The sequence below is a fragment of the Kryptolebias marmoratus genome, linkage group LG12, assembly GCF_001649575.2.
Source record: "Kryptolebias marmoratus isolate JLee-2015 linkage group LG12, ASM164957v2, whole genome shotgun sequence".
NCBI classification, from domain to species: Eukaryota; Metazoa; Chordata; class Actinopteri; order Cyprinodontiformes; family Rivulidae; genus Kryptolebias; species Kryptolebias marmoratus.
Window position 1 is genome coordinate 4633789 of NC_051441.1, and position 21899 is coordinate 4655687.

Below are 21899 nucleotides of genomic sequence, written 5' to 3' on the forward strand. Positions count from 1 at the left end.
CTCCACCGTGGTTACAGCTGGTTAAAGTGAGAGTGGGACACAGGAAGTAGGATGCGATCACTGGGGCAGCTGGAGCAACGTGCCCTGTCCAGAGGGCAGGTAAGTGACGTTGCGGGAACGCGAGAGCTGCAAGGCGATTTCCTCAGCTGCTTCCAGCTTACGGAGCTCAACCAAACCATCACCAGCCTGCATCAGAGAGTTGGCAATAAGCAAAGCAGCCTGAGAATCTCCCTCTGCTGAGATGATAGCTGCCTGCTTCTGTTGCTCTGCCTATAAGAACAAAACAAAAAACACTACTTACTCAGGCTTCAACCTTTCCCATTAAAGACTCACATTAAGCACAGGACAAACAGTTTAAAACGGTACCTTTTCCACAACGAACCGAGCTCTCTCAGCCTCCTGCTGGGCCACCTGCTTCATCTCAACAGCCTCTGTGAATTCTTTGCCAAAGGTCAAATGTGTCTGAAAGCACACCATGAATTAGTTCATCTATGTTAGGACCCGATGAAAAACAGGAAAAAAAGGAGGGGCATTGCAGAATATAAGCAGCTTCATACCAGTGAAACGTCATCCAAGATGAGGCCAAAGGTGGAAGCTCTTTCTGTGAGATCTTCACTGACCTGCCGGGATACGAGCTCTCTCTGAGTGATCAGCTCGCCAGCATCAAACCTAGCCTGGGAGAAACAACATGTGCTGGTTTGAGTCAGTTCTTCAAATCATTAACTATTAAAGAAGGAAAACTAATTATTTACAAGCTCCATACTTACAACTACAGACTTTAAGACCTCTGTGGTGATGGATGGCAGCACCCTCTCATCATAGTCTTCACCAATGCTGGTGAAAATGCGTGGCAGTTGAGTCATCACCGGCCGGAAAAGGATACGCAGTGTGATGTTAACATTCTGTAGGTCTGCAGGGTGAATGGTTTAAAAGTCATTCATAGTGCGGTTTTGTTTAAACATACACCAATGCATACACACAAGCGCATTTCTATACATAAATAAAAATTAACGAGACAAGTTGCAGACAAATTTGACAAAGAACACATCCCAGATTACTGTACCTTTACTGCCTGTGATGACAGGTATGTTGCGTGGACGGGATCGACAGTCAAAGATGATGGGTTTTTGAACCCAGGGAATGAGGAAGTGGGTTCCTTCACCAACAACTGCATCTTGTACACCCCGAAACCTGTCAAATATAACAGCCTGGTGTCCTGCATCAACTGCAAAAAAAAGAACAGCCTCTTAAATACAGTTTGTGCTGTTTTTGTTTAGTGTACCGTTTTCCTCACTAACCATGCTCAAGTTAAACAAATAGAATAAATAAATGAAAGACTGAGTTAGTGGTTGCTATCCATTGAATGCAGACATGTTTGAGTATGGGTGAATGATCTGATTACCAGTGATGCTTATTTTCTAAGAAATATAAACAGTGCAGACTTGTATCTAAATAAGTTGAAAGGTTGATCACTTGTAGGCAATCTAAGTCAACACTGCATAATATTAGGAAGATATGCGATTGTAGAAGGTAACAGTGACAATATCAGTTGAAATAAACTCACATTTTGCCATTACAATGTTCGCAACACTTCATGTGTCGACTGTGAGCATTTAGAGCAGTTGGGATCCCTCCGATAGGTGCTAAATTTGTATATTTTTTTCAATCCTTAGTGATATTAAACACACTTATATTGCAATATCAATAAATTTTAAATGTTTGGCAGCTCTGCAATAGTCATGTGCATGAGCTGCTACAGTGTTAGCCAGGACTTTCAAAAACAAAACAAAACAAGCACCAGACTTTATACGAACCAAACAACGATTTACCTGTGGAAATATAAATGCAAAAAATGCAATAATAAAAACAATCCCAGAAAAGAGCCATGTGTCTAGAACTTACCATTAAAGAGGGCGGAGTTCACGACACCTCCACCGATGGCGAGGGCGAGCCCCAACTTCCCAATAGACTCAAACAACTTGGCCATGGCAGCAGCCTCCTGCAGGCAACGGAGAGAAGAAAAGCCTTTGTGAGCCCACACACCAGCTACTTTCCTCCATGTAAACCACTTAAGCGTTTATAGGAATCCTTACAAACAACTTTAATCCCTTCTGTCCAAGAACGGTCAGCTTTTGGCCTCGGTCGCCAAGGATGTGGGTGTTAGCCGAATTAGCAACAGCTAGCGCTAGCTTAGCGGCTAGCCGTGAACTGAGACAGCTATTAAATCCGCACAATGTAGAACGCTGAACAGAGCACTGCAGCTGAGAGTTTATGACTTGTAAGGTGTTATGTGAAATATATCATTAAAGGTTTGTGTGGATCATATTCAAGCAGCACGCCGGGTGATTAAACGCATGCTGACAGACGATGAACACTCAAAGTAGCTCGTGCCGGACTCAACTTTCGAGTTTTCACTGTTCGGTAACATCGTTAATGTGAAAAAAATAATTATCATTGTCGCTGCATCTTGATTACAACACGAACAATTACTAAAACAGCGGAATATTTCATGCTCTCAGATAACACAAGATGTCATAACTCACCTCAATTAGCTCCAATGCCTGTGACCTCCACCGGACTCGACGTAAAACGCGTGAAAGGTTTCATTCACGGCGCATGCGCACTGCATGTCGCAACGTGGCTTCTGATTGGACAAAAACAACACAGATTTTTTTCTTCGCTGCTCCCAACAATGATTGACATCCAATGTAACAAATCAAGGCTGCCACCTATTGATTGTCAGCATTACTTCACTTCTGCTTTAAATCACTAACTAAACTTACTTTTTTTTAAAGAATGTTTTTGTTGTGTAAACACTGTCCTGCTTTTCCAGAGTTATATGTAACGTATATAAAACATCAAAATTAGATGTAGAAAGGAAAACAATGAAATCATGTAAAATCATACTAACCTAACTAAATGCAAAGATAGAAGAAATACTAGTCTGAAACACAATGAATAAAAATAAACAGACGACTACGAAGACATGCTAAATGAGCAATATGGGACACAAAACAACAAAATAAAGAAGAATTGTAATCAGAATGAAACAAAATAATGACATTGGGACAACAATATGACCACAGACAGGAACAAACTGAAGCAAAACATCTACAAGATATTTAGTCTGAGATAAACAGAACCACAAACTGTGTATACATAATTAGAGCTGTTCTTGGATGTTTTGGGTCTCTTTGTCTTGCTTGTTGATTTGTGCACAGGACCTTGTTATTTCATATCCCACGGTTGAACTGTACAAAGTCGTATCGCCTTGTCACTGTCAGATTTATTTATGTAGCACATTTAAAACAAGTGAGGGAGACCAAAGGTCAAACCAGATAACAGCGCAACAAAATAAATATAAACTTGAATAAAAGGGCAATAAAAGTAGATAAGGTGTAATATATTCTTATGATCTTTTTAAATCAAAAGCCAAGTAAAAACAAACCAGAAAGTCATATACTGAAAGGTAAACTATTCTACAGGATTATAATCTGGATTTTGAAACCTCTAATGGAAACTGACTGGTTGACCGGAGTGCTCTTCTTGGTGTGTAAAGGTTAAAAAAATTGGGGCAGGACCATCCAAAGCTTTAAAAGTTAATATTAAAATTTTGAAATCAATTCAAAAACGGACAAGAAGCCAGAGAGAAACCGAAACAGGTTTGTTCTTACTTCTTAGCTCGATATCTGTAACACTGGTTGAGTTATAGCCACTCTTTTGTACTTATCATGATGAGTTTGGGTTTAATCTATCCTAAGCAAGTTGCAGCATCTGTACAGATGGGTTTTGCTCCCATAAAGTTCGCTAATATGGCTTTTATTCACATATTTAGTGCAACAGGACTATAAAAAAGCCACCAGCCGACGCTTTGTCGCCCCCTAGCGGAAATAAGACAGCACTACTCGCAGTTAGTTTCACTTTTCCTCCTCCGTTTGTAAAGAGAGGCGATCTTTGACATTTACAGAGAAGGATAAACCTCCGTGAAGCGTCTGCAAGGTCAGTAATGATGATTACATCCGAAGGACACACCTTTACTTCACACAGGATGATCTGGTCGGTTCAGATGTGTCTGATTTATTCACTTCCTGACACCCGACTCTTCGCCTTTTCGCACTTTTTTAGACACCAGCTCACGTATCCGTAAACACCCATCTTCCTTTGGGCTTTTGAAATCGGATTTCAGACAAAAAGTCTCAAAACCAGCTTAGTTTTGGAGAAGCAGCGCAAAGTGTTAATTTGCGCGAAAAGCAGCATCGAGTTTTGATTTTAGTATAAAGATCTGCGAACAAATCGACAATCTCTGTAAAGAAGCAGGAAGAAGAGGAAGAGGAGGGTCTTCATCTTCCACTTCACCATTATACCGTCATATCAGTGTTACACAGACGGATCAGTCCTAAAACTTATATTTTTAACAATACAGCAAACATCTCAGTAGATATGGCATCAAAGATGACCATTAATCATCAAAACCCTCAACTCTCCTGGCCTGATTTTCTTATAAATAAGCACCTACACATCATGGAAACATCTGAAAGGTTTGGTAAAAGCTAAAAGCGGCATTAAAAGACAAAAACAGAGAAAGTGTGCTGAAGCAAATTTCAAAGAAAACAATGTTTTTGAAGGAACTGAAAGGTTCTGAATGTATCTCTGAGGGGAAAATGTTTTGAAAAGTATAAAAATTACTTAAACTAAACATCTCCTGAATGAGCTGTAGGTTTAGATGTATGAACGGCTGTAAAAGCACAAAGTATGCAGACGTAGTTGGATGATATTTACAGTATCGTCTCTGCGGGAGCATATCTTGGTTTCTGAGTTGGTGTTGTGTATTTCTCCAGCAGATGGCAGAGCCGGCCAGGACTGTGAGGGTGAGCGGTCTGCCCACAGACATCGAGCACAACAGGCTGAAAGACAAGTTATTAATTCACTTTCTAAGAGCCAGAAATGGAGGAGGGGAAATAGACACTGTCAGCATCGTCCCGGCAGCGTCTCAGTCGGCTCTCATCACCTTTGAGGACAGCTCAGGTCAGTGGAAAAACTCTCCTAACTTTATCAATATCTTGACTACTCAGATCTCACAAGACGACAGTGGAAGCCTCGTACCTTTCTAAATTTCAGTGCATCAGTTATGCATCGTATTAGTGAGGTATTGTGCTCCGTCTGCTGTCACCGGTGATTTACACGGAGCTGGAATGCTCGCATGCTATTCAACGGAGCAGCCAATGGCAGAAACGCTTAGTCAGGATGCTTTTCAGCCCGTGATTGATTTCTTTCCAATGATTCCTCTCACACAGTGGCACAAAGAGTAATTCAATGCACCCAGCACATCCTGGAAGTAGATGGGAAGAAGTACAAACTCACTGCAACAAAGCATCAGGAAAGTTTGGACCCTGACCAGGTATGTTGATCCATAGTTACCCATAACAAATTTTAGTAAGAATCACAGTTAATTATCACTTTGTTTCCCATTATCTTAGGTAGTTTTACGTTTATCGGCGACTGTTGACTACAGCCAGCTTCCTGGAGGAGTTGAGGCTGTGAAAAGCCTCAGGAAAAGCCATCAAGAGGTCCAGATAAACTACACTGCTTCTGAGAGATGCTGCACATTGAGCGGCTCCTACTCCGACGTGCAGGCCGCTTTGACCCAACTGCTTGGCCGTCCCGGGGGTCCAGAGCCAGCAGAAAACAACGACACAAGTCGAGCTGCACCCAGCAGTTCCCGGTCCGTTCAGACATCGCGGAAGCCTCAAGCGTCAGAGGATCAGAGCAGAAAACCCAACAAACAAAAAGAAAACGACAATACTGACATGTCATCGGATGAGGAAAGCTCAAATTCAAAAAGGAATCTGGCACCCGATGGTAACGGCTGGGATACTCACGCTAACGCAGTCAGTGCAGTGCCGCAGTCTCCTACCATGTTTACGGAGGAGTTCTCTCTGATCGTGGACGCAGACATGTTCCAGTATTTGCAGAAACGCTGCAAGAAGGAATACCAGCGTATCCTCAACCAGTATGACGTTGAGGTGGTGAATGAAACGAGTCAGGGCTTGACCACTTTGTTTCTGAACGTCGCAGATGCAGCAGTGATGGACGATGCGGAAGAACGCTTGAAGCGGGCTAAAAAGGCAATAAGTCGGCTTTACCAGGAGAATGAGAAACAGATCTGTCGGGACCAGCTCCCGAAGGTTATCCTAAACCCAAGAGGAGGGTTCCAAAGAGCAATAGATGATTTAAGTGTCAGATTTCCCAAGCTCCTTCTAAATGACGACGAGCGATACTTATATATTATTGGTAACAGCAAAGATGTGTCTGAGGCCAAGACTGCTCTTCTTCTGGACATTGAAGAACCAAAAAGTAAAAAGGAGGATGTTGCCAGTCTTTTAAAATATCCTTCATATAATTTAGGTTCATCATCAACTCATTCTGATGAGGAAGGAGCCCCCCTGACTCCGCCCTTCGCTGTGGCCTCTTTGGACGAAGAGCTAGATCCGACGCTGAGGTCAGAGGAAGATGAATTAAGAGCCGAAGGAGCCGCAAAGTATAAACTAGCTGCTCGGTTTAAAGATTCGAGGCTGGGTGGATTAGGCAGCCGGCCAGCTGACTTCACCTTTCGAACAAACTCATCGCCCAGTCGACAAGCTCGCCACGGGCCAATGCTGGGGTGTGATGTGTTGTCAGAAACAGCTGGGGTTTCTGGCGAAGTGGTTTCAAGAGCCCAAAACACAGGAGGGGACATCCTGTTTAAAAGCACATATATGTCTTCTCCATCCGCGTCCACGCAGATGAAAACCTCAGATACGATCGATGCTCAATTCAAGAATTCCCCTTTGAGTATCACTCCTGCCGGTTTTTCAGAACTTCCCCCCTTTGGTTCTGGCGCCACCTTGAAACGGGCCAGTAGCTTCTCAGGAACGCCTCAGCAGAAAGCTCAAGTTGTGAACCAGAAAAGCCGAGATGATTCCTGCAAGTCTGCAGTCAAAACCAGGGCGAGGTCCTCAAGCTTCGGTAGCCGAGCTGCAAAAGACAAACAGGAAGTCCATAACGCAGAGATTTCAGTTTTCAGGGTTTTATGGCAGTACATAAAGGAAGCCTACAGCACCCGGGTGGAAGACCTGACCACCGAGGTCCAGATGACAGAGAACTTCTCGGAGGGTAGTCGGGATCTGACTGTTCTCCTGAAAGGAGCCGACTCATCTAAAGTGAGACTGTGTCAGGAACGTTTGCAGAAACTTGTTGCCTCAGTTAATGCTGACTTCTGCGTGCAGGAGCTGCGTTTGTCAGAACTGGGCGTTGCTGACCCTGAAAACGAAACCTTACAGGCTTGTTGCTCCGAGGTGCGAAGCCGCTTCAAGAAGGTCACCGTCCACATAATAAAGAACAGCTTGTATCTTGTCGGTCCGCAACATTTGTGCTCTCAGGTTGCTGCTACGCTGCGGGAGGTGTTTTCTGGAGAACCTGACCGACACGGCCTCTCGAGTCCCTCTGCGTCTATGTGGAATTCAGCCACTTCTTTACAGCTTAACGTTCCCCAAAGTCTGCAGCTGACCGACTCTCAAACAGGGACAACCGACAATCAGCAATGGAAAACAACCTATGGAAGAGATTTTGGTGGGAACGAGGTTGTGAATGGATCTTATAGCCAATCATCAATGAGAAAAGATCACTTTGCTCAAGCAGAAGTGATAACAAGTACAGAGCATACAGGTACAGGTATGAAGGAAGATGGACACAAAGGTGAGAGATCTGTGAATTACTTATTAACAGAAAATGAGACGAGTGCAGTGAATAGTGACCTGTCAGCTGACAGAGAGAGGACCTTACAGACAGGACCGAGGCACTCAGAGATCATGAGCACCCCAGACAAATCCAGGTCGGATCAGGGAGGACAGGCTCACAGCTGTGTTTGCGGGGAGGATGGGATGTCACCGGTGAAAACAAAGTGTGGGGTTACCATGTGCCCCAAGTGCCTGGAAACGAGGCATGTCCACTGCAGAGTCTGCACTGAGACAGAGCAAATACCTCCGGGCATCCAGGGCGAAATGAAGAAATCGAGACTTCAAATGAGTTTACCGGGTCACAGCAAGGACAGCGTTATCAAGATCACTTACCGCATTCCTGATGGTATCCAAGAGGTGAGTAGCTTACACGGGATTTTGACTTTTATCTATCATTGAGCTTGTTGCACTTTTACCTTTAAAGAGAAAATCAGCCTTTGTACATTTTTTTAAATATAATTTTGTCACCTGACAGTATAATTCTGTGCCTAGTGCATATGCTACATGCAGTTTGAACCTAAATTATAGCAAACAGGATTTCAAGATTGATGTAATAATATTAGCAATATATTTTAGACTAGAAAATAAACTATTACTTTGTACTGCTTAAAAAGATTTGCACTTACGCCTCCTCATGCATTTTCTTATCTTTTGAATGCTTGTATCAGAAGTCTGCACATCCTTGGTTTCTGTTAAAAGTAATTCTGACCCTGCTTCAACAAGACTGCCTGTGAATTGTAATATCTGAACGGCTTTTTTTGCCTGTTTTATCTCTTATCAGGAGGGTCATCCATCTCCTGGAAAGCCGTTTAAAGGAGGGACATTCGAGGCCTACCTTCCTAACATTGAGAAGGCAAAGAAGCTGCTGCCCAGGCTGGAGAAAGCCTTCAGGCAGGGACTCACCTTCATAGTGACAGGAAAAGGGCCAGAGGCCCGGGTCACCTGGGGCCAAATCCCTCACAAGACCAGCCTACAGGGAGGCAAAGCACAGTGAGTGAAGCAAAGGTTTAAATGACCTGCAGAACTACAGATCATAAATAATAGGCTGTGAATCTGAGCTGAATTGTCTTCTTTTTGTCCCTCGCAGGAAAGGATACCCAGACTCCACCTACTTGACGCGGTTGTCTGATGTCTTGAGCTCCCAGGGGATTGATTAGCCATCAGCAAAGAAGGAATTCTTATGGGATTTTAGATATATTTGTCATTTGATTCTCCATCCATCCATTTACCTGCCTTTCCATGCAGGATCGTGGGGATCTGGTGCCAGTGTCCAGCAGTTGTTGGGTGAAAAGTGGGGTACAGACTGGACAGGTCACCATTTCTTTAGTGATTTGATTATTATTGTTTTTTTTGTTGCCTTGTACAAATTTCAGATTATTTATCCACTTAATGTTAATTATGTTAATGCAGATCTTGTATATTTTTATATTTCTTGTTTTAATGATGATTCAGTTTCATAACGTGTTTTATTGACCTTCCTTCATTGTATTATTTTAGACAGCATTCCCCAACATGATTCTACTGCAAACAAGTGGTTTTGCTACACAGGTTGCACTGAACTGTATAGACACACACTTTGGTTAAATTTGTATGGTTTTAATCATCATCCAGTTAAGGAAACAGATGGTCATTTGAACAATATTGGGCAATTATGTTAATTAAGTCAGGTACAGAAATAAAAGAGCACATTTCCTGACTTTTTTTGTTATGCTTTTTTTATTAGTCCTGGAAAACATGTAAGGCATATGGTAACATCACACACTGAAACGTTACAAGCTCTAAAGGCCATGTGGACAACATGGCACCACGCACTAAACCCAAAGTCAAACACAGAAGCAGCATCAATTCAAAGGGTTTAAAAAACAAAGTCGAGGTGAGAAGTGTGTCTGCAGCCAGTCAGAGTGAAGAAATCACCTGTTGGGTGTGTCTGGTAGAAAATGACAGAACTCTTTAGTAGCAGGAGAGGCGTGAAGCGGGTTTCGGATCGTTCCAAGAGATCCTGCAGATTAAGATGGATTTACCAGCGGTGGCCATGCTGCAGGTGAGAGCGGGGGACGGGGGGGAGGTGAAGGGGCTTCACATTACCCCCACTGATGCTAAGCTAGTCACGCACTCATGCATTTGTCGTTCTGCACGCAGCACGACCAAGCAGATTGTCTCTTCTAAGCATCTCTGCAGTGCTTCTTCATGGCCTCACATTTGAAAGTGGCTGCTAAGAAAAACCAGCTACAGGGAGACGCTTGGGTTCTCAGGTGTGTTTGAGTGGCTCTGAGCTGGAAAAAACCCACTAATCTGAAAAAGTTGGGACATCGTGTAAAATGTAAATAAAAACAGAAACCCCTACTTTATTTGACATGCATACTGTGAAGGAAAACCAACACGGGAGAGTGTTTGGAATGATCCGAGAAACCAAGGATACAAAAAGATTTACCTCAAAGCCTGACAGTGTGGGTGCCTGTGAGGTACTGTAGACACACCAAGACAGAAAGAAGCTGTGGAAATACTAAACTCGTTGTGTTCTTTCAAACTCTGAAATATGGGTGTTAATTAGTACTGACAAATCTAAAACAGCAAATGGAAGAAAACTACCACTCTTTGCCTACTTCTACTTTGTAACAGTGTTTTTTTTCTCCTTGCATCTCTGAGTTTCTCTTGCATAAGTGTCTGGAATGACTGGGAAACCACTTCAAGATGACATACAATCCAGCTTCACCATCGTGGAAAAGCTTTCAGACAGCAAGCCAAAGTAGGAAGGGGTGGGCCTCAGTTTAACCAAAGGATCAACCCGAGACACAAAGCACCCGCCTCACTGATTAAGTTCATCTCACAGGCATTAGATCAAGAAGAACCATGGGGAAAATGCTGGAAGGAAAAAGAAAAAAGCTCCTAATCTGTTTTCCACATGCAGATTGCATGCGCTTTCAAATTCCAGATGTCAGAAAGCCATGTTTTATTTTCTGTGAAAGTGTACGGCTGATACGGAGAAGAGTCTTGGCTCGCTGCGAGACTTCTGCGCGGGCCAAAAAGATCTGCAGATGCAGCAGAGGAAAGGAGGAACAAACCTGAAGTGAAACGAGAGCAGCTGTAAAGCGGAAATGTTGTGTCTGGGGCAAAGCAGGGCTGAGCTGCGATCAGCCAATGAGATGAGGTTTTGCTGAGCTGTGTTACAGGATTGGCATCTCTGCACAGCTGTGTGAGAACATCTGCTCCTTCACTCGCTATATGAACTACTTGCAAACTGACAGAAACGGACATAAAACGGAAACCATGAAGCTTTGGATTTGGAGAAAAATGACAAACTTTCATGAATCTACACGTCTTTTGGTTTTGAGTCCTAAATGCTCCTTTTTATCTGTCTGTTATTCTAGATGTAAACACGTAGAAGCGGTCGTTGGGTTGTATTGAGCGCTCGTAAAATACTGAAAATACAAAGGTGGGGCCTCAAATTGAGGCATAGTTTAACTCAAGTAACACTGCAAACATTCAAAAGCCACAAACCTTCTGTAAACTGCAGAAAATAACTAGAGCATTTGGGATACAAAACTGACAACTTATCTGCATTTTCTCTTCGTCTTCAAGGTCGATGGAAATGCATCCAAAGGCAGATTTCTTTTTTTCATATATATTTTTATGCATTGTTAATATTCAAAGCATTGACAGAGGAATATACATACAATTTTGGCACACATGGTTTGGACCAACAGAAAAAACTTTATCACATTTAAAAGGAGTGCAGGTTAGCAGGTCCCCACATAGAGTACTGTATGAGCTTTGAACTTTAAACCCTTGGATACCAAAAAAAAGAAAAAAACAAACAAACAAACAAACAAAAACAAAACAAAAGAAAATATATAGGTAAATCAAAAATAACATAGTAAGTAAAACTTTTTTTTTCTTTTTTAACTGAAGCATTTGTTTCTCACATGGCACTCGGAACAGAAGCACCGTCCACAGGTTCACAAAGGGAGCCCAGCAGATTAGAACAGAACACTAACCAGAGGCTGACAGAACACAATCACTCCCCACACCAGTGTGGCCGTCGCACTCCAGCCCGGCTCATCCCCAATCCGGATTTCACTTCCCACACGTCTGAGGACGGATGAAGGCTTTGATTTTTTTTCAGCTGCAGCCCAGGAAAAGTTGGCTCAGGCAGAAGCTGAAACTGAGGGAGACTTTTACTCAAAGTGTGTGTGTGTGTGTGTGTGTTTGTGCCACCTGTGCTGCTTCGGCAGGTAGTGACGGGCTGCAGCTCAATCAAAGCCAGCGGTGGGGCTGGAGTGCGACTGCCAGGCTTGCAAGTGCATTGAAATCAGCGAGCAGAGTGCAAAATACTAAATACCAACTGTCCTCATAACACAGGCCTCTTATCAGACAGGACGGAGAGATGGAGAGTGGAGAGGGGCGGATGGGTCGGAGCTACACCGGGCTGTAGCAGAGTAGTGTAAGGTGGAGATGTGTGGGGCAGCTAGGGTGGGGGGGCTTTTAAAACCTGACAAACGACCTGAGGACACACACATCTTCACACAAAATGGCACACCACACACAGCACAAGAGGGAGACCACTCATGCTGACACAACAACTTTTTTTTTTTTTGGAGACATTTTTTGTTTGTTTTTTACAAAGTCACTAGTCACCATCTGAGTCTTAACAGTGAAGCTTTACCCAAAGACAGGCGTGAAGGCAGGCAGGAAGCTCTCGTGTTTAAAAGTACTCTTTGCAAAGACCAGACAGAAAGAAAATCACAAAGTACGAAACAAAAACCTCACCTCTCGTATCGATGGTAAAAGCGGCCTTAAAAAGGATAGTCCGGTCATCTTAGAAGATGTTGTTTAAGCGAAGACCTTATCAGCCGTGACTTCGGTCAGAGCGGAGTACAGAGGAAGAGGCCAAGTCTTCCTCCAGGCTAGGCTAATGGCTAAATGAGGGCTGGTTTGTTTTTAAAACAGGTTTTTTTAGGCATGTCGGTCTGAACGAACGCTACATTTGATAATATTAAACCTCTACACCTTTAAATGATGCTGATTGTTTAGTTTATCACTGTTTAATCAAACAACGCCCATATATTACTAAGTGAATGCATGTGTGCAGAACACAGACTGAACATGTATCTCATGCCGATGATGATGTGTCAGTCCGCCTGATCGGCACGTCTACTCAGTCAATTTATCTCTGCTTCACACACATACGTTTGCGTAGTAAAATGGTTGAGAAAGTTCAGAAAGCAGCAACAAACTAAACAAACAGTGTTATGCAAAGTGTAGAAGTTTAATATCAGCTAATGTGGAATTCTTTCAAAGAAAGACCTGATTGGCCAAACTGGCCGTTGTTTGGCTAACAACTAGCCTAACCCTGATGAAGACTTTCGCCTCCTTCTCATCATTTTGTGCTCTCTAACTGATGGCGTCCTGGCTGAGAAGGTACTAACGATGGCTAACTATTCACCGTCCATATTTGTTTACAGCCAGCCTAATGTAATGCTTTGTTTACACTGAGTGCGGACCTGCGTTGCAGAACGGCACCATTTGGCATAGCTCAGGATACCCTTTTTGAATTTCATATTTTGCAATGAGTACAATTAAAATTAATGTATGAGTGCATGAAAAAAGTTAAAGTGTGTCCATTAGAGGGGAGGCGGTGTGCTATATTCACCAGCTACTTGCACACATTGTCAGTGTAAAAATTTGAGATTTTGGACTAAGTTGGTAGAGCAATATTAAAATCCTTAAATACTTTTTTTAATTGAATATTATTAAATTGAAACACGGGCTGACAGCACCAGCTATCGGTTAGGAGAGCAGAAAAACGAAAGGGGAGGGAGACGGAGGAGAGAAAAAAAAAACAAAAAAACGACCACAGTGCCATCTCTGACGAGCCTGACGCCTGTTGCTATGCCGACCATAAAGAAGGAAACAGAAAGAGGAGGAGGAGGAGGAGGAGAAGGAGAGGAGCAAAGTATGGACACCAGCTCCGGCTGAATTTTCCTCTCTCTGGCCAGCGTGATCGACACAACAGTGGTCGCTGTGAAAAGAGCAGAACGCAGTGAAATTCCTCGAGGAGGATCTGGGAGAAAGGAAAAGCCTGAAGCAAAACAAAAACAAAACAAAAAAAAACCCCTTACTTTCTTAACTTGCTCACTTTTCAAGCGGTTCGCTGTCTTTCGGCATGACAGAGCCTCTTTCATCACATTCAGTGTGTATGTTTGTGTGTTCGTCGCTGCTTCGTACAGAAACAAATTCTCTCTTAATTGGCACGGCGCGCGTCTTGCCAACAGTTGGTCAGCTAGAAAAAATCTGTAACTAAGGAGCAATAATTTCAGCCTCCCTATTCAAACGCTGCACAGAAAGGCTCTTCATGAGGGGAGAATTCATATTCAGGCGACAGCAAAAACTATCGAGCCGCTTCCCCCTCGCCTCATATGATCAGCGGCATTAACACCATTTTGTCAGCAACTCAAACATCATGATCAAAACCACAATGGGAAACATCTCCAAGGAGGGGTGAGGTGCATCAGCCAATCAGATGCATCTCTGACTCATCCTCGGTGACATAACGGAGCTGGACACCAAGAAGAGAGCAACGTGTGGGTGGGTGTGGTTCTTGGTTTTATCTGCCTGCCTTTGCGGCCTGTCTGTGGGTCAGGCTCGTGGGTGAGTAGGGGGGGAGGATGGCGGTGATGGCGTGGGGAGGTGTGTGTTTGAGGGGCGAAAGGGTGGTGGGGGGATGAAAGGGGTGGGGTGTGGATTCAGCACAGTTAGGGGGGGGAAGAGAAGGTGGCAGGTGGAAGTCAGAGCAGAACAATTTAGTGCAGCGGGAGTCGAGGTGCAGAGGGGCGAGAGGAGGGGGTCAAGGGTGCGAGAGGGGAATAAGGTTGTCATGGAGACAGTAATTTGCCCCCCCCCCCAGGCCTGAACTAAACCCACCCACCATCCTCCACAGCTTTCCTGTCGCTTTGATTCCCAATAGCAAAAATCGATTAATGGAAAAGGAGGTGGGAGACGAGATTAGAGCGAACAGGAGGTCGTGAGGTTGGAATTTTTTATTTTTTTTGGGTGCGTTCAAACGAACAGAAGAGGAGCGGGGCAAAGTGGGCGGAGCCAGGCCTGAGTTATCACCGTGTGCTTGATAAATTTGGCAGAGGGGAGATGTAAGACTGAGAATGGTGCGATCAATTTCAAATTTATCCCAACTCCTTCCCATCTTTGCTCCCGCTCCTCCCCCGACCACCTCCCCCTGCTTCCAGAACTCCCTGCTGGTCTGCTCGACTAACCCTCCCCCCTCCTCTTCACTTCTCCTCCTTCTTGGCCTCTTCCTTCTTCTCCTCCTCCTTCTTCTCTTCCTTCTTGGGCTCCTCTTTCTTCTTGTCGTCCTTCTTCTCCTCCTTCTTGGCCTCCTCCTTCTTCTTGTCGTCTTTCTTCTTGTCGTCCTTCTTTTTGGCCTCCTCCTTCTTCTCCTCCTCGGGCATCGGCTCCGTGGTGAGGACCACTTTGCCGATATTGTTCCTCTCCTGCATTTTTCTCATGGCGTCGCCGACCTGGAGGACACAGAGAAGGAAACAAATGAAAGAGAGAAAGGGAGCGAGGGGGCGCAGAGGAGCTTTTATAGGAATCTGTCATTGAGAAATATTGAAATACAGTTTGAGGGGGAGTAAGAGAAGCCAGCTTTCTCTCCGCCGACACAAATCAACAGTTATATCTGCTTCTTTGCAGCCCGTTATCTCTAATCTTCCATTTTACAACCACAACCCCAAAACACATCTTTCAGGCTTGCTTACAAATGTTCTTTTAATAAGGAGTACACGAGACAGAACGTATTAATCTTTTTTTTTTTAACCAGATGTTTCTGAAAACACACAATACTTGGAAAGCGTATATTAACTTCTACATGAAAATGTGTCTGGGTATGAGTTTTCCTGTTAGAGGCACTAGGAAGCTGAATAATGAAGACTGAGTTAAACCTAACAGCTCCTGGAGATTAAAAAGCCGGTTTTATTCTCAGTTTACGGTCATCTCAGATAAAAAAGTTCACAACAAAGAATTTGGTTTCAATATCATCTTGTGATATCTGCTAAACCTCCCATTTTCTGCAGTTAAAATGCTTTTAATTCTGTCTTAACGCTGCAGCTTACATTGAAATGGGTGTTTTATTTCGAAAAACTGATCAAATTCTCTCTGCTGTTCAAGCGTCCCGACTTTCTGATTTGCAGAGCTTGTCACAACTTTTGACCAATTAAACTATGTGCTTTCTTTCCCTTTTTTTGTAAGGAATTGGATGAAATTGCAGATGCACCCAGGTCACAATCAGATCACAACACAGAAACGTAATCCTTATGACAACAACCACTATAAGGCTTTTGTAAGATAAGTTATATTTAACTTTCATGAAGTTAATGTCTTTTTATGTTTTTGTTTTCCTGAACAGGACTTCAAAAGTTTAAATTTATCTATAAGTGACACATGAGACCACTACAGCTGAATCAACCGATTAACCTGCCATGAAAAAAGGATTTATTCATTTTTCGATGAGGGAGTTCACATTTTAGCGCATGCCTATGTATTTTAACAAACTTTTTGGTTGTTGTACACATTCTTACTGATTAGTAAGAAAAAAAATCAAACAACGTAAGAAACTGATGAAAAATTAGAGTCTTTATCCCTGTGTTTTGTCTATGAGGGACTGTTGTTTCAAATAAAAAGATATGCAACTTTGATCGCCAAATGTTAACACTTTCAGACAATGGCTTAGCCTAAAAAGGCAAAAATTACCAAGTTCAATAAAATCTTGTATTTCTAAGTCTCTAAAAAATGTAAAATTAAAAAATTTTCAGAAAGTAAAAACTAAAATCTGCACAATATTGATCTCATAGCGATGGTTAATGCGTCCCTAAATGTAATATTTGTGACTGAATGCCAACTATTATGTGTGTTTGTTGAGCCAAAGTGACTGAGAACAGGTCGGTAAACCTACAGGTCATGTGTTTGAACGCCTCGCCCTGCTTGATATTTATTCTTGACGGCTGTCTTTCTTGTTTTCCCTGTTTTTAAAGCTGCAGATCCACTCTTATATTTCTCAGATTCCTCCATATTTATCAACCTTCTCAGACTACGACAAGCCTAATGCAGGTCAATCACATGTGCAGTGGTTTTTAGCGGATTCAGCTAAAGCGTTTTGTTTACGTTGAGTGCATACCCGCATTTCCAGCTGCATATCAGCATACACAGCAAACAACTTGAGTAAACGCTTTCAAATGAATCTCTAGCTGTTATTTGTGTCAGTGACTTTTCCCTAATAATTAAACAGATATAACATTTGATTGGCTTTAAAATGTTAATTTGACGTTCACTGTGTCGGGCTTAAAAGGTCAAAGGACACAAGCTCTGGAAAATATCATTCATATTAAAAGGTGCAAACATTCATCAAGCCAGAAAAAAAAACCTTTTGAGTTCAAATCTCTGTTCAGTTTCAGAGATTTCAGCAAAATGTTTTACTTTGGAGAACAGACTCGCAGCCCCCCTACACACACAGTCAGTAATAAACTGACCCAGAGCCTCTTCATCATAATGATGAGTGGGGGATCTCAGCCAAGATCTGCCCCACCCTCCTCTTGACCACAGAGCTCTGTCCACCCTGTCTGTTCCCGTCTCCATCTCATCCCTCTTTCTTCCAATCGCTACCCCCCCCACCTCCCCGTTTGTGCGAGGCAGGCAGACCACCTAACGACCAATGCCACGGCAACAGGGCCATCTCCTAGCAACGTAAAGCCCGGCTGAAACGTGGCTGTGACGGCTCCGGCACATGGGAAAGAGGGGAGAGTGTGGGAGTTTGAAGCGAAGGGGAAGTAGAGGAGGGGATGGAGGGAGCAACTGGTTTCCCTCAGATGAACAGGGAGGCAGGGAGGAGGGGGGTGAAGTTCAGGAATTATAAGAATCATCTTCAATGTGAATGAAATTCAAAACCAGAGTGGCTCTTTTGTCTGCTCTCTCGGATCCGAACAGTTCAAACAGAAAGATGCTTTTTATTATCCTCCCGGGGTGTCTGTGCAGATGTTGCTAATGATTCTGCAGGAAGAAATGATCGTCCTAATTTCCAAACATTGTTCAGGCAGGTTTATTGATTTCCTGAGCAAATCAAAGACCGACAGGAGAAAGGGGGGGTGGCGATGATTAAGGTCAGGGTGTGGCATCAGAATCCATCGCTCTTCGCGGCGCAACCACAGGCATCAGCGTTCGCAGCCACCCACCCGCAACTTTACACCGTGAGCTGCCCAAAAGACCCGACTGACATCCACTTTCATCACTCCTCGGTGTCTCCACACTCCTTCCACGTCTCTTTTCTCGTACATCGGGGCCCCTCCCTGAGACAGACGCATATGCTGACTAAAGGATGTCACCATAGCAACAAGGGAGAAAGAGCAAAAAAGATACACTGCGAGCAGAGAGAAGGAGAGAATAAAGCCAGATACAGAGAGAGAGAGAGAGAGAGAGGGCGTCAATAACCTAAAGATGGCAGAAAAAAAGAGAATGTGACAAAAAGAGCAGACAGATGGAGAAGCAGAGAAAGACAGCGGGTGTTTCTCTCCGGCCAAAACACTGACCAGCGCCGGCTCCAACAACAGAAGATGTCAGCCTCTGACACTCCCTTTTCATCCGCTCTCCCCTCTCTATTCACATCTTTTAGCTGTGGTGATTCTGTCAGCAACAATCCGAGTCTGTCGACCCGAGCGAGCTACTCGTGGACAAACTTCCCTTGTTGAACGCGAGCCGAAGAGGGGCCACGCCCAGCCGCTGCGAAGCCTACCACCGAACACACAAAGACACACAACCACCTGCTGTCCACATGTACTCTGGGTTTAAAGCAAAAATACAAACGTGTTTAATCACGGAGTAACTGCAGCCAAGTCACAACTATTCATTCAGAGAAATCTGAGCAGGGATGGATTCAGGCAGATTTACAGTCAAACACAGATGCTCTCAGTGGAAATTTACTTTAAGCTGCATGCTGACTTTGTTACTCATGCATGTCAGAGAAAATGTCAGCTGTAAGCAGGGTGAAATATAATAAATGAAGAGATAATCTACAGCCCACCTTACACCACCCATCCCAAATTCTTATTAGTCACAGATCACTGTCTCTGTTTAAATCATTCTCATCCAGGCAAGGACATTAGGCAAAACATTTATTAAAGTGTCCATGAAAAGGTAAGTGGAGAGTTCCTTAACATTAATTATGTCAAAATTCCTGAACAAATAAATAAAAATAAATAAATTAAAGAAGGTTGCCCCTTTTTCCTTAAAGTCCAGTCCGCTCTGACTCATCTGCTACAGAAGTGCTCCGCTAAAATAAAAAAAAGGAAGTTTATGATTGGAAGCTAAATTAGCAAAAACCAGGCTATCAAATTTTATTACAATTCCCCAGAAAACAGCTGTAAATTTGATCATGAATAAGTCCAAAACTTGTTTCAAGATGTGACCAGAACAGCTAAAAAGACATCATTTTTCATTATAAGATGATCTTAGTTTAAAACTCTGTTACAAAAGGCAGTCATTGTGAAGAAATCACAAAAGATTTAAGTCTTAAGACCAGTAAGTTTAGCCAGCGGAGCACTAACTCTAAATGAACTGTAAACCAGGAACCAGACAAACACGAACCTGCTCCAGATGCCATGTGGAGTCGATGCGGGGTTTGATTTTTCCCTCCTGGTACAAATCCAGGATGGTCTTCATGGCCTGGGCGATGAGCTCGATTTCCCCATCCAGGTAACCCAGGTGAAAGCCGCACACCGACTTGTTGCCCTGGATCAGGCTCAGCGTGTGGATGGAGAACTGGTGGTACCAGTTCTTAGCCATGGCGAGGAGGTTCTTCCTCTGACCCGCCAGCATGTTGGCTGCACCTGATGGGAAGGAAGATCCAAAAACCTTAAAGACTCAATCTATACTCTCTCATTGCTTCACGTTGTGTTTTATGGATTAGTTAGTCTATGTTTCTTCATCTCTGTATCTGATTTGGTTTGACGATGATGTCAAGTTTTAAAATTTCAAGACATCATAAGAGTGATTTATTTTCGGCGAAGGAGGATGATGTTTTTTACTGTGTGTCTGTCTGTTGTTACAATGTAATGGATGAGTTTTATCAAAACATACAGAAAGTAGTCATTACATCTGCATCTACAGCTGATTACTTTTGGTCAACCTGATTCCAGATGGCTTAAAGCTCAATTTTACAGTTACTGAGCTGAAACCTGATGTGGTTAAAAACACAAAGGTCTGAGGCCTGACATCACACAATATCCCAATACAGAGGACGATATGCATTCCTCTAAGCCACATGTGTCAAACTCAAGGCCTGGGGGCCAGATCAGGCCTTTGATAACATTTTATCTAAACCTCCCCATGATAACATTTAAATTATTAGATCTGGGCCTCCAGTTTGTGACCGATCGAGTCTCCGTTGCTTCTCTGAGCTTATTTAGTGACAGTTACTTTTAATTTTACCAGTAACCTTTATTTTGATGTGGAAAGAGCAGCAGAGAGCATCAGATGGAACTGATCGAACTCTTGTTGATAAACTTGCAGCCAAGCGTCGATATCGGACGTCTGACTCGAGTTAACGTGCATCAAGTCTGCTTTAATGTATGAATGTATGTCGTCTTTTTCTGTATTTTTTTCTTGTTTCAAAGTTAAATGTCAGTAGCTGTAGGATCAGAGTTTTGTTGAGGGCTTTTTAGCTGCTGTAAGTGAGAGAAAAGAGAGAAATAACTGATATTTCTATATGAATAAGTTGACATATTGCATCCAAAACCAAGGTTACTTACTTTCAGTAAATATTGATAGAGATTGGCCCTTGGCCCCCTTGTGTTACTGAGTTTGACATCCCTGCTTTAAGCAATTCTAGATCTATTTTCAACAAAGGCCAGGAACGTCAAAGAAGGGCCTCAAGGCTCGCTGGTCGCTTGGCTGCAAACAGAATTCAGTGAGACTGCAACAAAACATTTATTGGATCCATTGTAGTTTCTAAGGCAGATCACTATCTGGCTCTGTGATTTTTGTGCTTCAGTGACACGTGCAGACACTTCAGTCTCATCAGCATTAAAGCTGTGGATCTGCGTTGTTTGATTGGACCGACAGAGGTCAGGTCGCTGCTACGTGCTGAAAAGAGTGAACAGAACAAACAACACTCTGCTGTCCGCCACTGTTACTGTTGTTCGTCTACAAGCAAGCACAGAAAATACTGTTGCAGTTTTACATCGATGCCAGGTGTCTCCGAAAACTTCCACTCTGAGACCTGAGAGATCGAGAGGTTTCATTGTCAGAGAATTTGCTCGCTGTTGTGTACACAAACAACAAAAGTTTCCATTGCGTTTAAAAACAACGTTGTGTAAATAAGTCTCCAGCCAAGTGAGACACCAGTATATGTTGAGTAAAGCACCTCTGCTCATTAGCGCGAGCCCTTTGTTCCATCCGTCTCCTCGTAGTTTCACACTCTCACCTCTGCTTCAACCCTAAAATCCTTTTTAGCGCTTCAGCTGCCACTGTCACCACCTCCTCCGATCCCCCCCCTCCTTACGTGGCTCACTTAGCTGTCTGTGCTCTTTCTTGGGGGACACAAAGCGCGCTCTGAGAGAACAGAGAGACCCGGCCGGCTACATTCACACACATTCCAGGTTTCGTGTGGATAGAGCGCCTCATTGTTCCACCGTGCCTACTTCTGATAAGCTGGAAGAGAAGCAGCCAGCTCAGAGAAAGACCAGAGAGGTTGAATGGGTGAGGGTGGAGGGCACCATGCTGGGTAGTAGGTCTCTGAGCAACATGCAAAAAGGCAAGGTCCTGTTCTTCATGGATGCCGACCCCGCCCACTGCGTGTATTCGGATTTGCATTGTAGCAGAACGAGCGTAGCGGGCTTCCCACGGACGACATGGGCCTCCACAGAGGGGCCACTGTGCTCACCAGAAAGCAGCTTTTACTCCGCGGCAAAACCCACAACTATAGCATGAAGCCGACTCTTTTCAGTTACGGCCTCCGGATCTCATGTGTCTCGGGAGTTTTTTGTTTTTCTTCCCCAGTCGCAACTATAAATAATTCAAAATGCAATACTTTGCAGAAGATTAACCCAACTTTTTATTAAAAAA

General features: G+C 43.5%; 3 protein-coding genes across 4 annotated transcripts in view; 1 reads left to right on the top strand and 2 right to left on the bottom strand.

Moving 5' to 3' along the window:
• Positions 1 to 6: 6 nt before the first annotated feature.
• Positions 7 to 2644, bottom strand: phb (prohibitin). Its single transcript, XM_017429467.3, has 7 exons — positions 2544 to 2644; positions 1903 to 1999; positions 1064 to 1225; positions 768 to 910; positions 558 to 674; positions 367 to 462; positions 7 to 270 (listed from the first exon to the last, which is right to left on the bottom strand). Exons 2-7 carry the CDS (start codon positions 1985 to 1987, stop codon positions 58 to 60), a joined length of 816 nt encoding a protein of 271 aa, XP_017284956.1. The 5' UTR covers positions 1988 to 1999; positions 2544 to 2644; the 3' UTR covers positions 7 to 57.
• Positions 2645 to 3885: 1241 nt separating this feature from the next.
• si:busm1-163l24.3 lies at positions 3886 to 9472 on the top strand. 2 transcript variants are annotated; one of them, XM_017429465.3, is made up of 6 exons: positions 3886 to 3999; positions 4839 to 5025; positions 5295 to 5398; positions 5478 to 8132; positions 8557 to 8765; positions 8863 to 9472. In XM_017429465.3, the coding sequence occupies exons 2-6, from the start codon at positions 4842 to 4844 to the stop codon at positions 8930 to 8932; spliced, it is 3222 nt and encodes a 1073-aa protein (XP_017284954.1). In that variant the 5' UTR covers positions 3886 to 3999; positions 4839 to 4841; the 3' UTR covers positions 8933 to 9472. The 2 variants fall into 2 exon arrangements, with proteins under 2 accessions (XP_017284954.1, XP_017284953.1); XM_017429464.2 differs by having other exon boundaries at positions 3899 to 3999; positions 4842 to 5025.
• A 2188-nt stretch (positions 9473 to 11660) lies between these two features.
• Positions 11661 to 21899, bottom strand: part of vat1 (vesicle amine transport 1) — a 33498-nt gene continuing 23259 nt past the window's right edge. Inside the window, exons 5-6 of the mRNA XM_017429466.3 lie at positions 19422 to 19663; positions 11661 to 15307 (exon numbers count right to left, since the gene is read on the bottom strand). Coding sequence (XP_017284955.1) covers positions 15059 to 15307; positions 19422 to 19663 — 491 coding nt within the window. The 3' untranslated portion in view covers positions 11661 to 15058. The remainder of the gene's footprint in view (positions 15308 to 19421; positions 19664 to 21899) is intronic.